Source organism: Anarhichas minor, unplaced genomic scaffold, assembly GCF_050575085.1.
Source record: "Anarhichas minor isolate MPS153535 unplaced genomic scaffold, ASM5057508v1 ptg000017l, whole genome shotgun sequence".
NCBI classification, from domain to species: Eukaryota; Metazoa; Chordata; class Actinopteri; order Perciformes; family Anarhichadidae; genus Anarhichas; species Anarhichas minor.
This window is the reverse complement of record NW_027466463.1, coordinates 20,677,610-20,689,585: the sequence shown is the minus strand read 5'-3', so window position 1 is coordinate 20,689,585 and position 11,976 is coordinate 20,677,610. Positions and strand designations below refer to the sequence as shown.

Below are 11,976 nucleotides of genomic sequence, written 5' to 3'. Positions count from 1 at the left end.
AATGTTCTTAATTGTTTTTAAATCTCCTTTTCTTTTGCCTTATGTTTTGATGCTTTTAATGGTTTTATGTGAAGCACTTTGAATTACCTTGTTGAAATGTGCTATACAAATAAACTTGCCTTGCCTCTGGGGACGAGTATTATTAGAGGACGGGTGGAGTGAACAGGGCCCGGCTCTATTGCCAGCCGAGCTCTCCGGTGCAATGTCATCAGAGCTGCTGAGAGTGTTGCAGTGCGAGATGATGCGTTGGAGACGGGAGGATGTGCTGCTTGACGGTCTGAATCACAATCACTCAGAGAGATGAGAATATCAAGGAGGAGTATTTTCTTTGCTGCTTTTCTCTCTCTCTCTCTCTCTGTGTGTGTGTGTGTGTGTGTGTGTGTGTGTGTGTGTGTGTGTGTGTGTGAGAGAGAGTATTCCTCCTTCGAGGTCCAGGTTTTGCTTCACGTGAACTGATTTGTTGTGCTGCAGAGAATCTTCAGGAAAAAAAAGTATTTGTGGCAGCACTAAGAAAAACACGAAACATGGAACTACTTTCAAAAGTACTGTTTACTGCAACCGATGGGAGCAGTGAACTGATTATCAATATAATATCAGTGATGTTATTTATCAACCAAATGATAACGGACACACTCGATTAACTCTGAAGAGTTCATTAGATGGGGCAGCATGTTCGATTCATCAAGCCTCATTGAGTACGTTTCTAAGTGCATCACGGACAGAACTCATTGTCTGCTCTAGAAGTTTCCTCCCAATCATCCAGCCCCTGGCTATTTATTATCACATCTTTGCCTCCTCGGATTATACATCATACGTACTCTGGGCACTTCTTCTGTGCTGCAGCCAGAGTCAGTCTCTCATGGCAGATTTCATTTTTTCTCATTGCCCTCGTAGAAAGCCCTCATTAAGAAAATGTGTCTGCCTGGATATGCAGGACGGATGGATGTTGTATGTGGGTGTCTCTACCTATGGGAGGCTCCGTGGGAGGATTTCTATGATGTTTCACGGCTGGGGTGAGGGGGCGCTCATTCATTTACAGTATGCCTTACAGATGGCCTGCGTGAGTGGGAGTGCAAGGACAAGCTGCTTCAGAGTGAGCTCAGAAAAAAAAGACACAGAGAAGCTACTGCTTCCCTTTGTCGCTTAGTCTGCTGTCTTATTGTGAGGTCAGGTTGATCTGGGCCCAGCTCCTTTACCTGTAGTTTCTCCGCCAAAATTCTCCTCTCAAACGGGTCTTGGAGTAGAGATTTTACCGAGTTAGGGTTGAGTCTTGGAGAAGTAGTGTTAGTGCTCTCGCTCGCCATTGTCATGTCGTTAAAATAGTGCCTGTAGAGACTTCTCCTGACAGGAACGTGCAGCTTGGGGCAGAATTAATTCTGCCCCAAAACGGAATCTATTTGAGGACGCTGATTGGCTAAATTGTATGTCACTCATTTATATCTTTAATCAGCATTAAAGCATCATTGGCTAAACTGCTTCATAGATCCGCCTCTTTGGGGCAGATTCTCCAGCGTCCCAGCCAGCTGAGACGTGCAGACAGGCGGAGAAGACGTGCAGACAGGCGGAGAGGACGTGCAGACAGGCGGCGAGGACGTGCAGACAGGCGGAGAGGACGTGCAGACAGGCAGAGAGGACGTGCAGGAAAAGCATATATTTACCGCAGATATCATATTTTACACATATTACTGGGTGATTCCATATTTTGTGTGTGTGGTGTGGTGTTGTGTTGTGCGTGTGGTGTGTGTTCAATTCAATTCAATTTATTTTTGTATATTATTTATTTTTGTCTCAAATTACAAATTTGCCTCAGAGGAACAGGAAAAACTCCCCCAAAAAAAACCTTTCACGGTGTGTGTTGTGTCACACAACACACACCGCACCACACGCACACAACTTGTGTGGTGTGTGTTGTGTCACACAACACACACCACACCCGTGTGTGTGGGGTTAACAGAGCCATGGATGACTCCTGAGCTGTTTCAGGGTAGGACGCTGATCAGGGTCTCTGTTCAAACTTGTCCGAAAGAAATCCTGGCAATCTGGAGAGAAAGAAGGAGAAGAAAGGTGAGGGCGACGGCTCCGGTGATCAATCACAGTGTGAACTAAAATGAAAGGATTTGTGTCTGCCGACATGTTTCTGTATGTTTTTCTTACTTTCGGAGAGCTCGTTGCTGATTCTCTGCTTGTTTCGAAAGAACCTTGTAACAGGCTCCCTGCTACACGGTGGGTCTGTTGAGCACAATGACGGCAGCACACGGTTAAATGACGGTTTGCAACAATGTTCTTTATTTGTCAGGAATCGGCCTAGCTTGGCCGTGTGCTCTCCGTGCTCGTCCCGAGCTGTCCTCCTCGCCTCCGTCGCTACTGTTGATTAAAATACAGCTGTAAGAGACTTAATCAGGATCAGTTTCAGCTGCGCCTAATTAAGTCTCTTCCCGGCACCGTTCCCTGAACCACTCCCACACTCCGTCCCCTCCACAGCTGAGCCACCCACGCCCGCCACCACATACCCCCACCGCCCGACTTAGGCCGGGGAGCCATCCGGCCTGACCTACTCCCCCCCCCATGAGAGCGGGAGAGGAAGTCGGCCACGGTCATCTGCGCCCCCGGCCTATGGACCACTTTGAAATGAAATGGCTGTAAGGCCAGATACCACCGAGTGATCCGGGCGTTGGTATCTTTCATGCGGTGGAGCCATTGCAGCGGGGCGTGGTCCGACCAGAGGGTGAATGAGCGCCCCAGGAGGTAATAGCGCAGGGAGTCGACCGCCCACCGAATGGCCAGGCACTCCTTCTCCACCGTACTGTACCTGGCCTCCCTCTCGGAAAGTTTTCGGCTGATATACAGCACGGGGCGGTCAACCCCCCGTACCTGCTGGGACAAAACGGCCCCCAGCCCTCTGTTCGATGCGTCAGTCTGCAGAGTAAAAGGAAGAGAGAAGTTAGGAGTATGAAGGAGCGGTTCCCCACAGAGAGCCTGTTTCACCCTCTCAAACGCCAACCGGCACTGCTCCGACCACTGGACCGGATCTGAGGCACCTTTCCGGGTCAGGTCGGTCAAGGGGCTGGTCAGCTCTGCAAAGTCCGGGATGAACCGCCTGTAATAACCCGCCAGCCCCAAAAACCCCCTCACCTCTTTTTTGGTCTTGGGCCGCGGGCAGGCTGCGATAGCAGCAGTTTTGTCCACCTGAGGGCGCACCTGTCCGCCGCCCAAGTGGTACCCCAAATACCGTACCTCCCTCCGTCCAACTGCACACTTCCCTGGGTTGGCGGTGAGCCCCGCCTGCCTCAGGGACTCCAGCACCGCGGCCACCCGCTGCACATGCTCCGCCCAGGTGGTGCTGTGGATGATCACATCATCCAAATAGGCGGCCGCATATGCAGCGTGTGGACGCAGCACCCGGTCCATGAGGCGTTGGAACGTGGCTGGGGCCCCGAACAGCCCAAAGGGAAGTGTGGTAAATTGGTACAAACCAAACGGAGTGGAGAAGGCCGATTTTTCCTTGGACTCTGGCGACAGAGGAATCTGCCAGTAGCCTTTGGTCAAATCCAGTGTCGTAAAGAAACGTGCAGTGCCCAGTCGGTCCAGGAGGTCGTCGACCCGGGGCATTGGGTACGCATCGAATCGTGACACATCGTTCACCCTGCGATAGTCCACACAGAACCGTATAGACCCGTCCTTCTTGACTACAAGAACAATGGGGCTACACCAGGCACTGTTGGACTCTTCTATTACCCCCATCTCCAGCATAGCCGCCAATTCCTTCTGAACCACTTTTCTTTTGTGTTCAGGTAACCTGTAGGGTCGTAACCTCACCGTCACGCCCGGGGGAGTCTCAATTTGGTGCTCTATGAGGTTTGTGCGTCCTGGCCGGACGGAGAACACGTCAGCAAACTGCTTTTGCAACTGGGCAATGTCGGTTCTCTGGGTGTCGGAGAGATGGGCTTCACAAAGGAGCGAGGTGGGATTAGTGGATTTTGACACCTCCGGCCCCAGCTCCTCTCTCTCGGATACCGCGGACACCAGAGAAACAGACTCCGCCTCTCTCCATGCTTTCAGGAGGTTGAGGTGATAGATCTGTGTAGCCCCACCCCTGTCAGAACGCACAACCTCATAGTCGACATCCCCCACTCGCCGTGTGACCACAAAGGGCCCTTGCCACTTGGCGAGGAGTTTAGAGCTGGAAGACGGAAGCAATACAAGTACCTTTTCTCCCGGCGTGAATTGTCTCAGCCTGGCCCCTCTGTTGTACAGCCGTTGTTGACGTTCCTGGGCCTGGAGCAAATTCTCACGTGACATCCGACCCAGTGTGTGGAGTTTTGCTCGCAGGTCCAGGACGTATTGAATCTCATTTTTCCCGGTGCTCGGACCTTCCGCCCAGTTTTCTTTAATCAGGTCGAGCACCCCCCGTGGTGTCCTGCCAAACAGTAGTTCGAAGGGAGAAAATCCCGTGGAGGCCTGGGGAACCTCCCGCACTGCAAACAACAGAGGATCAAGCCATTTATCCCAATTGCGTACATCTTCGTTAATAAATTTACGGATCATGGACTTTAAAGTTTTATTCAGACGCTCCACCAGACCGTCGGTCTGGGGATGGTAAACACTGGTCCGAATAGATTTAATGCCCAGTAACCCGTAAAGTTCTCTCAGTGTGCGTGACATAAACGAGGTGCCCTGGTCAGTCAGAATCTCTTTCGGGATTCCGACTCGGGAGATGACCTGAAACAGTGCCTGCGCGACACTCTTTGCAGAAATGTTGCGCAATGGCACTGCCTCGGGATATCGTGTTGCGTAATCCACTAGGACTAACACAAAGCGATATCCACGTGCACTCCGGTGAAATGGCCCGATGAGGTCCATGCCGATTCGCTCGAATGGGACCTCCATTAATGGCAGAGGACGTAAAGGCGCCCTCGGAATGGCCGGCTGATTTACCAATTGACACTCCGGGCAGGATGCACACCATCGGCGCACATCCCCCCGGATACCTGGCCAATAAAATCGGGTCATTATCCGGTCCAGTGTTTTTTCATATCCCATGTGGCCAGCCATCGGGTTATAGTGAGCCGCCTGGAAAATACTTCCCCGACGGCTTTTCGGCACCAGCAACTGGGTGTTTTCCTGACCTGACTGAGTGTCACGACTCACTCTATACAACCTGTCCCTAATCAATGAAAAGTGCGGGTATGACTGTGCTGCGTCAGGGCGCACCAGCTGACCATCAATGCGTATCACTTGGTCAAAGGCTGAGCGTAGAGTATCATCCCGAGACTGCTCAAGTGGAAAATCTTCCATGGAGTGTATTTCGGGACCCGGTGGAGTCTCCACGGGAGGCTCCGCCGGTTCCCCCTCCCCGTCTGCAGCGTCGGACAACCTCGCGTCACCGCTGAGCACAGCACACATACCGCATGACCCTGTCTGTCGTGAACGCACCCCCGCACCCAGCCCCATTAATTTATTCAACCCTGGCCAATCTGTTCCCAAGATTAGGGGGTGCGTAAGGCGGGAGCTAACCGCAACCTGTAGACTATGTTTTTTCCCCATGTATCTAATTTCTACTGGCACCACGGGATATTCGTGAACATCCCCATGCACACACTTAATTTTCACCCACAATGCCTCCACCAATGCCCCGGGCCGAACCAGGCTCTGGTGAATCATAGACTGGGTACAGCCAGTATCCACCATTGCCTGATGTACACCCCCCTGAATCCTTACCGGAATGCGGTACGTCGACCCTGGACCGGGGGAGGGTGTTGGAGGGCCGGCAACCCGAATCACCTGGCCCACCTCCATCAGCGGACATTCCCTCCGGAAGTGACCGGGCTGCCCACACCTCCAACACTCCAGCCCTGGCGCTTGAGGAGCCCCCTGTGGGTTGGGAAGAGTGCCGGCGGATGCGGAGGTAGGTGCCTCGGTAGATGGCAGGAAGGGGACCGACCGCGGAGCCCGTGGGGGCCGAGCCAGCAGTTGCGGATGCAGCCCCCTCCGAGGTGCTGGCGTCGGCCGGGCGGCCACTGTCTCCCGGGCCGCTGGAATGAACCGCCAGATGGTCTTCTGCCAGGGAGATGGCGGTCCCCAGGGTCGTGGGCCGGTGATATCGGACCCAAGCTGACGTCCGAGCAGGCAGCGCCCCGACGAACTGCTCCAGGACCACCTTCTCAACGACTCCCTGCGCCCCCCCTGGACTCTCTGGTTGCAGCCACCTGGCTGCGTCGTCCCTCAGCCGCTGAGCAAACGCGAAGGGCCGGTCATCGGGTCCCAGTCTGGCCTCACGAAATCTCCTCCGGTGGTCCTCCGGAGACAGGCCCAGGCGATCGGTGACAGCTTTACGCACGTCCGCGTAGCTGTGCCTCGCTGCCGGTGGCAGTCCCAGGGCCGCTGTTTGTGCCTCCCCAGTGAGGAGAGGCAGAAGCCGGACCCCCCACTCTGCCGCGGGCCAGCCGCACGCCTCCGCCGTCGCCTCGAATGTGTCTAGAAATGACTGCACGTCGTCGGCGGCACTCATCTTGTGTAGGACCACCCCGGCCAATGGAGGGGGGGGGGCGTCACCGGCGGGGCTGCCGCTGCCCGGGCTACGAGCTGCTCCAGGGCGTGGGCCTGCCGCTCCGCCTGAGCCTGTAGCGCCCCCAGGAACTGCCGGTTCGTCTCGGCCTGGTCCCGCTGCATGGCCGCGATCCCTCCCAGCATCTGGCCCAGCACCATAATCGGCTGCGTCGGCGCCTCCGGTGCTGCTGCGTCCATCTCTCTGTGCAACCCACGTTTGGCTCCACTGTAACAGGCTCCCTGCTACACGGTGGGTCTGTTGAGCACAATGACGGCAGCACACGGTTAAATGACGGTTTGCAACAATGTTCTTTATTTGTCAGGAATCGGCCTAGCTTGGCCGTGTGCTCTCCGTGCTCGTCCCGAGCTGTCCTCCTCGCCTCCGTCGCTACTGTTGATTAAAATACAGCTGTAAGAGACTTAATCAGGATCAGTTTCAGCTGCGCCTAATTAAGTCTCTTCCCGGCACCGTTCCCTGAACCACTCCCACACTCCGTCCCCTCCACAGCTGAGCCACCCACGCCCGCCACCACAAACCTGTTCGGAACAAATGTATCACTGTGGAGCGTCTCAAAGAGGACCACTCCCATCTGAAACACTGTGGTGGGTCCGGCTCTGTAAAACCCACGATCGTGATACTCTGGGGGGATGTGAGTACCTAGAATATACAGACATAATAAAAAGACAGTGAGGATGAGGAGCTTTGTTTCAATGTCAAGTCACAGATGGGTAAGTTAGTGAAGAGCAGGAGTAAAGCCAGACGTCTTACCGAAGAAGACGCGGTAAGTGGATGTTTTCTTCACTAAGCAGCTCAGACCAAAGTCAATGAGGCGAACTCGCGGGATGTCCGAGCTGGTCTCGATCAATATGTTTTCCGGTTTTATGTCCCGGTGGAAGACGTGTTTGTCTTCAAGATCAATTGCTGCATCGATGAGCTGTTTCAGAATCACCTGACAGACAAAAAGAGAGTGATGATGATCAGAGAGGAGGATGTTCTGACATGTTCTCATGGCTGTGACTCGGAGCCGACTACAGCAGCTTACCTTGGCTTCCTCTTCGTCTAAGGGGCCTCCGTTAGTTTTGATGTGGTCTAGAAGGTCTTTGGCAGGGATTGGTCTCTCCAGCACCAGGATCAGCTCCTGGTCCAGTTTGTAGCAGTCCAGCAGGGATACGGGTGCCGATGTCCCCTCTGATTTGGCCGCCAGTTTTGACATGACGGTGACCTCCGCGGAGATCCCTTTCTGAAACATCACAACAGAGTTGAGTATGAGAGAGAAACACGATTCATCCGTAATACATTCAGAAAGAGAGCGCAGCACATTTCAACAGCAGCAGGTGTTGCTCACTCACGCGTTGGCAGAGAATCTTGTCATTAGGAACGTGTTTGATGGCAACCTACGAGGTACAAACAAGACTTGGTTAGCACTTCCTGACCATAGTGTGTGTGTGTGTGTGTGTGTGTGTGTAACACTTACAGGTAGATTATCTGCTTTGCGGTAGCCAGCAAACACAGATCCACATCCTCCTTCGCCGAGCAGATCCTGCTGCTGGTATTTGGCCTCAAATTCAGCTAAACAGAAAAACAAATATTCAGTTTTATTACATTTGTGAGTAACAGCAACTATATGTTACCTAAATATGAATCCCTCCTACGTTTGTTATATCTAATATAAATTATGATTTTACACTGAACATAATAAAGCCAAACTACTGACCATGTACCGACAAACCCCGTTGGGTGTGTTTAGTCTCTGTAGGTCCAGAGGCCTCCTTCAGGTCCAGCCTGCTCTTCTCTGGACCTTCAGCACCGGCGACGGCCTTCCTCTTATTGCCTCTCTTGCTCACATCTTCCACAGATGTGTTGCAGCTTTCTACAGATGAGGAAAACAAACAGAGGAACATCAGTTTGTTGACAATCACAACACTAACGTGGACAAAAACTGATGATGGGATACATTTCCAACAGCAGTTTCACATGATCAGCTTACCAGAGTCTTCTAAGGTGGACGCCTCTACATCTTCTCTGACTTTCTCCGTCACTTCTGTCAGGCCACATTCGTCAGAGGAGGTTCGGTCGTCACTTTTAGCACTCCTTGGCAGGTTAACACGGGGGGTTAAAGCGGCGCCATTGCGAGGCCTGATAGTCCGGTTAGGGTTTCCAGATGCTGAACTTTGTTCAGATGTGCTGGTATTGAGATCTACAAATGAGAAAAATAAGTGGAACATCAGTTTGTTGTGAGCTAATGTCACTACACACAGAAAAAAAAAGGTTCTTAAATGGTTCTTTAAAAGGCCGTGTGGTTCCACGAAGAACCATCCCCTACTGAAGAACCATTTTATCTATTGGATGGTTCTACATGTTTTTCATATGGTTCTTTGGGGTATTAAATGGTTCTTTGGGGTATTAAAGGGTTCTTAATTCATGTTTGAGTTGTTGAATCGTGGGGGATGGGATAAATTAGAAAAAAAACTATCTTGCCATGATCTGGGTGTGGGGTAGTTAGCACTTTATGAGTGATACGTATATATATATATATATATATATATATATATATATATATATATATATATATATATATATATATATATATATATATATATATATATATATATATACATATAAACATATATATATATATATATATATATATATATACACATATATATATATATATATATATATATATATATATATATACACACATATATATATATATATATACACATACATATATATACACATACATATACATATATATACACATACATATACATATATATATACACATATATTAATCGCTGTGTTCCAGAAAATTCTAAGGGGAAAGTCATGAATGACAACATAAACCACCAATCACGATCATGAGATATGTGTCCGCCCCGCCTACTTCCAAGTGACAGTCGTCCATCTCTCTGACTGACCAGACCAACGTCTTTTCAAACCAGTCGCCCACAACTAACAGTGGTCGGTCTAAGGTAAGTGTTGGAAGCTTGGTTATTACAGGCAAATTATTGCTCTTTTTTATCATGTCACAGCCATCTGTTATTCGAGTGTCTGAATAAGCTAGTCTACATCGAATATATAGTATTGGTGCCTGTAGCTTGGCTGGAAGCGCCATATTTCCCTCTTTTGTGGATGCCGCATATATATATATATATTTGTGGATTTTGAGGTAATGTTAGACTTTTAGTTTCAACAATCCTTAGGTTGTTGAAACCGTTATGAGTTCATTTCGCATGTATTTCGTTTTCTAACGGTAACTTGACCGTTAGTTAATTGCCTTTGCTTGTCTGCTAGCTAGTTGGCTGAAGCTAACGCTAGTTAGCTAGCTAACATTAAATCGTGGCCTAGATAGCGCGCGAAAATATATTTAACCGTAATTTAGCTAAGGGGCTATGCTTCTGCCTGTGAAATATATGTAAAATGTCATTAGCGTTAGCTGATTAACTAACACGGGTTAATGTTACTGTATGTCTAGATGTGAACTATCTAATTACTTTAGCTATCAAATATTCTTTATTAAAACTTTTTTACCAATTAAAAAATGATGCCATTGCTACATGCGCAGTTAACTCAATGCAATGTTATGTTAGCTAGCTAACTGCCCACGATTGAAAACGCTACCATTTTGTGCTTGCTAGTCGACGGAGTATTTCCAATTGTTGAGAGCTAACGTTAAAAAATGCCCTTCGGTTAGAGCTGCTTCGGACTCCATGTTTGACTGACAGCGGCCGACAGCTGAGCTGTCTGGTGGGGTAAGACAGTAAATAAACGTGTGTTTGTAACTGTAGCTTACAAGTTAAGGTCAGAAAGCTGCGTTAGCAACTGATGAAGATCAGTCTTGACAATTTCAGGCACCGCTAGTGTTTTGGCTAACGGTAAACTAGCGATGTGAGTGAGTGGGCGAGCGAGAGAGAGGGAGCGGCGTTGTGGCTGCTGTCAGACAGAGCTGTGCTGATCCACGCAGAGCTTAGTGAGCTGTAAAAACTGAAGGAAGCTGTATACTATGTGCCACATTTTGTGATTATATAAATTATGTGGACCTTAAAGCAATTCCTGAATGTTGTGTAAATACACATTATTGATTACAGATAACAGTAATGACATGTTATCTGCCTGTAAAACAAGTTTCCTTGTTAATCAAGTTTTAGGTCTGTATGCCATAGTGAAAACTATGCATCATGATGACAAACTACACATTTGCAGACCTTTACCTGCTCTTTCTGATCATTTGAGTTAGGTATCTCTGTTTATTGCGCTGATCTGGAATGTTAATCTTGTATAACGCCTTGTGTTTTGTTCCTTTTGAAAACTTACAGGTATCCGTCTCATATTCAGTATGTGCAGCTCTTTAAGTCTGTCCTGCTCAACTTCCCTTTTCTGAAGGAAAGTTATGGATCTGGATATGTAAGTATTTTCTCATTGACTAAAAGAGTAATGCTAAACTGAATTTTATGCTTCATACTTCATGCTCCAGCTCAGTCCTAATTGTGTCATTGTTTATTACTTAGCAAACAGATGCAATGGATGCTGGGGACGACGAAAGAAGTACGAGCCACCATATTGCAACAATGAAGCAGGAGTGCCAAAAGATGAGGCCCAACTTGGTCATCATTCGCCAATGCCTCCAGAGAGTACAGAAGACACTATATTCAACAACACTCTACTGCAGAGGTCTTAAAAGAATTCACCTGCTTCTCTATTCCAATCTTGGTGAGTGTTTTATCTAATATATAACACATGTACAACAAGATGGTTTTACAAGTAGCCAAATAATTTCAAATCAATAAATAACTTTAAAACTGTTAATCAACGTTAAATACTTTTTCTTGCCTCATTGATCCATTTTCCCTTTAAGCCTTTTAGAATATCCCATATACTGTGTTTTGTGTAGAAGTGCTCTAAAAAGTTGACTTGACGTTTACCTAGATACTGTTATCCAAATCAACACTCCTGAGGAAATTGGTATGATAGTCTCAAAACTTTGCAGAATCAGAATTGTGACATTTATTGAAACATGATTTGTCATTTGCAGGCCTGTTGGTGAATGCAGCCATACTCCTCCTACCATCGGTCTTCAAAGAAAATGCATCACAGCTCTTTGCAATAGATAAGGTTAGTCATTTGTGTTTGTGGGGGGCAACTTGAATTTGTTCATTTAAAAAAGGGAAATATATTTTCAGAAAATTAAGATAAAGTGCAATTTCAAAAATATGACATCTAATCTCAACAAACTAGCATTTTATGTGCAACTAAGCATATCAGAAAGCTTTGATCTTTAAACATTACAGAATACAGCTTTAAGTTTCAAATGTTTTGTTTCAGATTTTGTTTCAGACAACCCACAATTGTCCTGAGCAGCAGTGATGGCAAGCCCCTGAGTGACGGCACAGATGTTTTTGTAGCAGTGGATGGACAAAAAATGATGG

General features: G+C 48.4%; 1 protein-coding gene across 1 annotated transcript; it reads right to left on the bottom strand.

The window, feature by feature from the left end:
• Nucleotides 1-1,759: 1,759 nt before the first annotated feature.
• On the bottom strand, nucleotides 1,760-8,264 carry LOC142951324 (serine/threonine-protein kinase pim-3-like). Its single transcript, XM_076092821.1, has 8 exons — nucleotides 8,258-8,264; nucleotides 8,022-8,116; nucleotides 7,866-7,941; nucleotides 7,590-7,783; nucleotides 7,316-7,496; nucleotides 7,095-7,204; nucleotides 2,155-2,209; nucleotides 1,760-2,039 (listed from the first exon to the last, which is right to left on the bottom strand). Exons 1-8 carry the CDS (start codon nucleotides 8,262-8,264, stop codon nucleotides 1,948-1,950), a joined length of 810 nt encoding a protein of 269 aa, XP_075948936.1. The 3' UTR covers nucleotides 1,760-1,947.
• Between the last annotated feature and the right edge of the window lie 3,712 nt (nucleotides 8,265-11,976).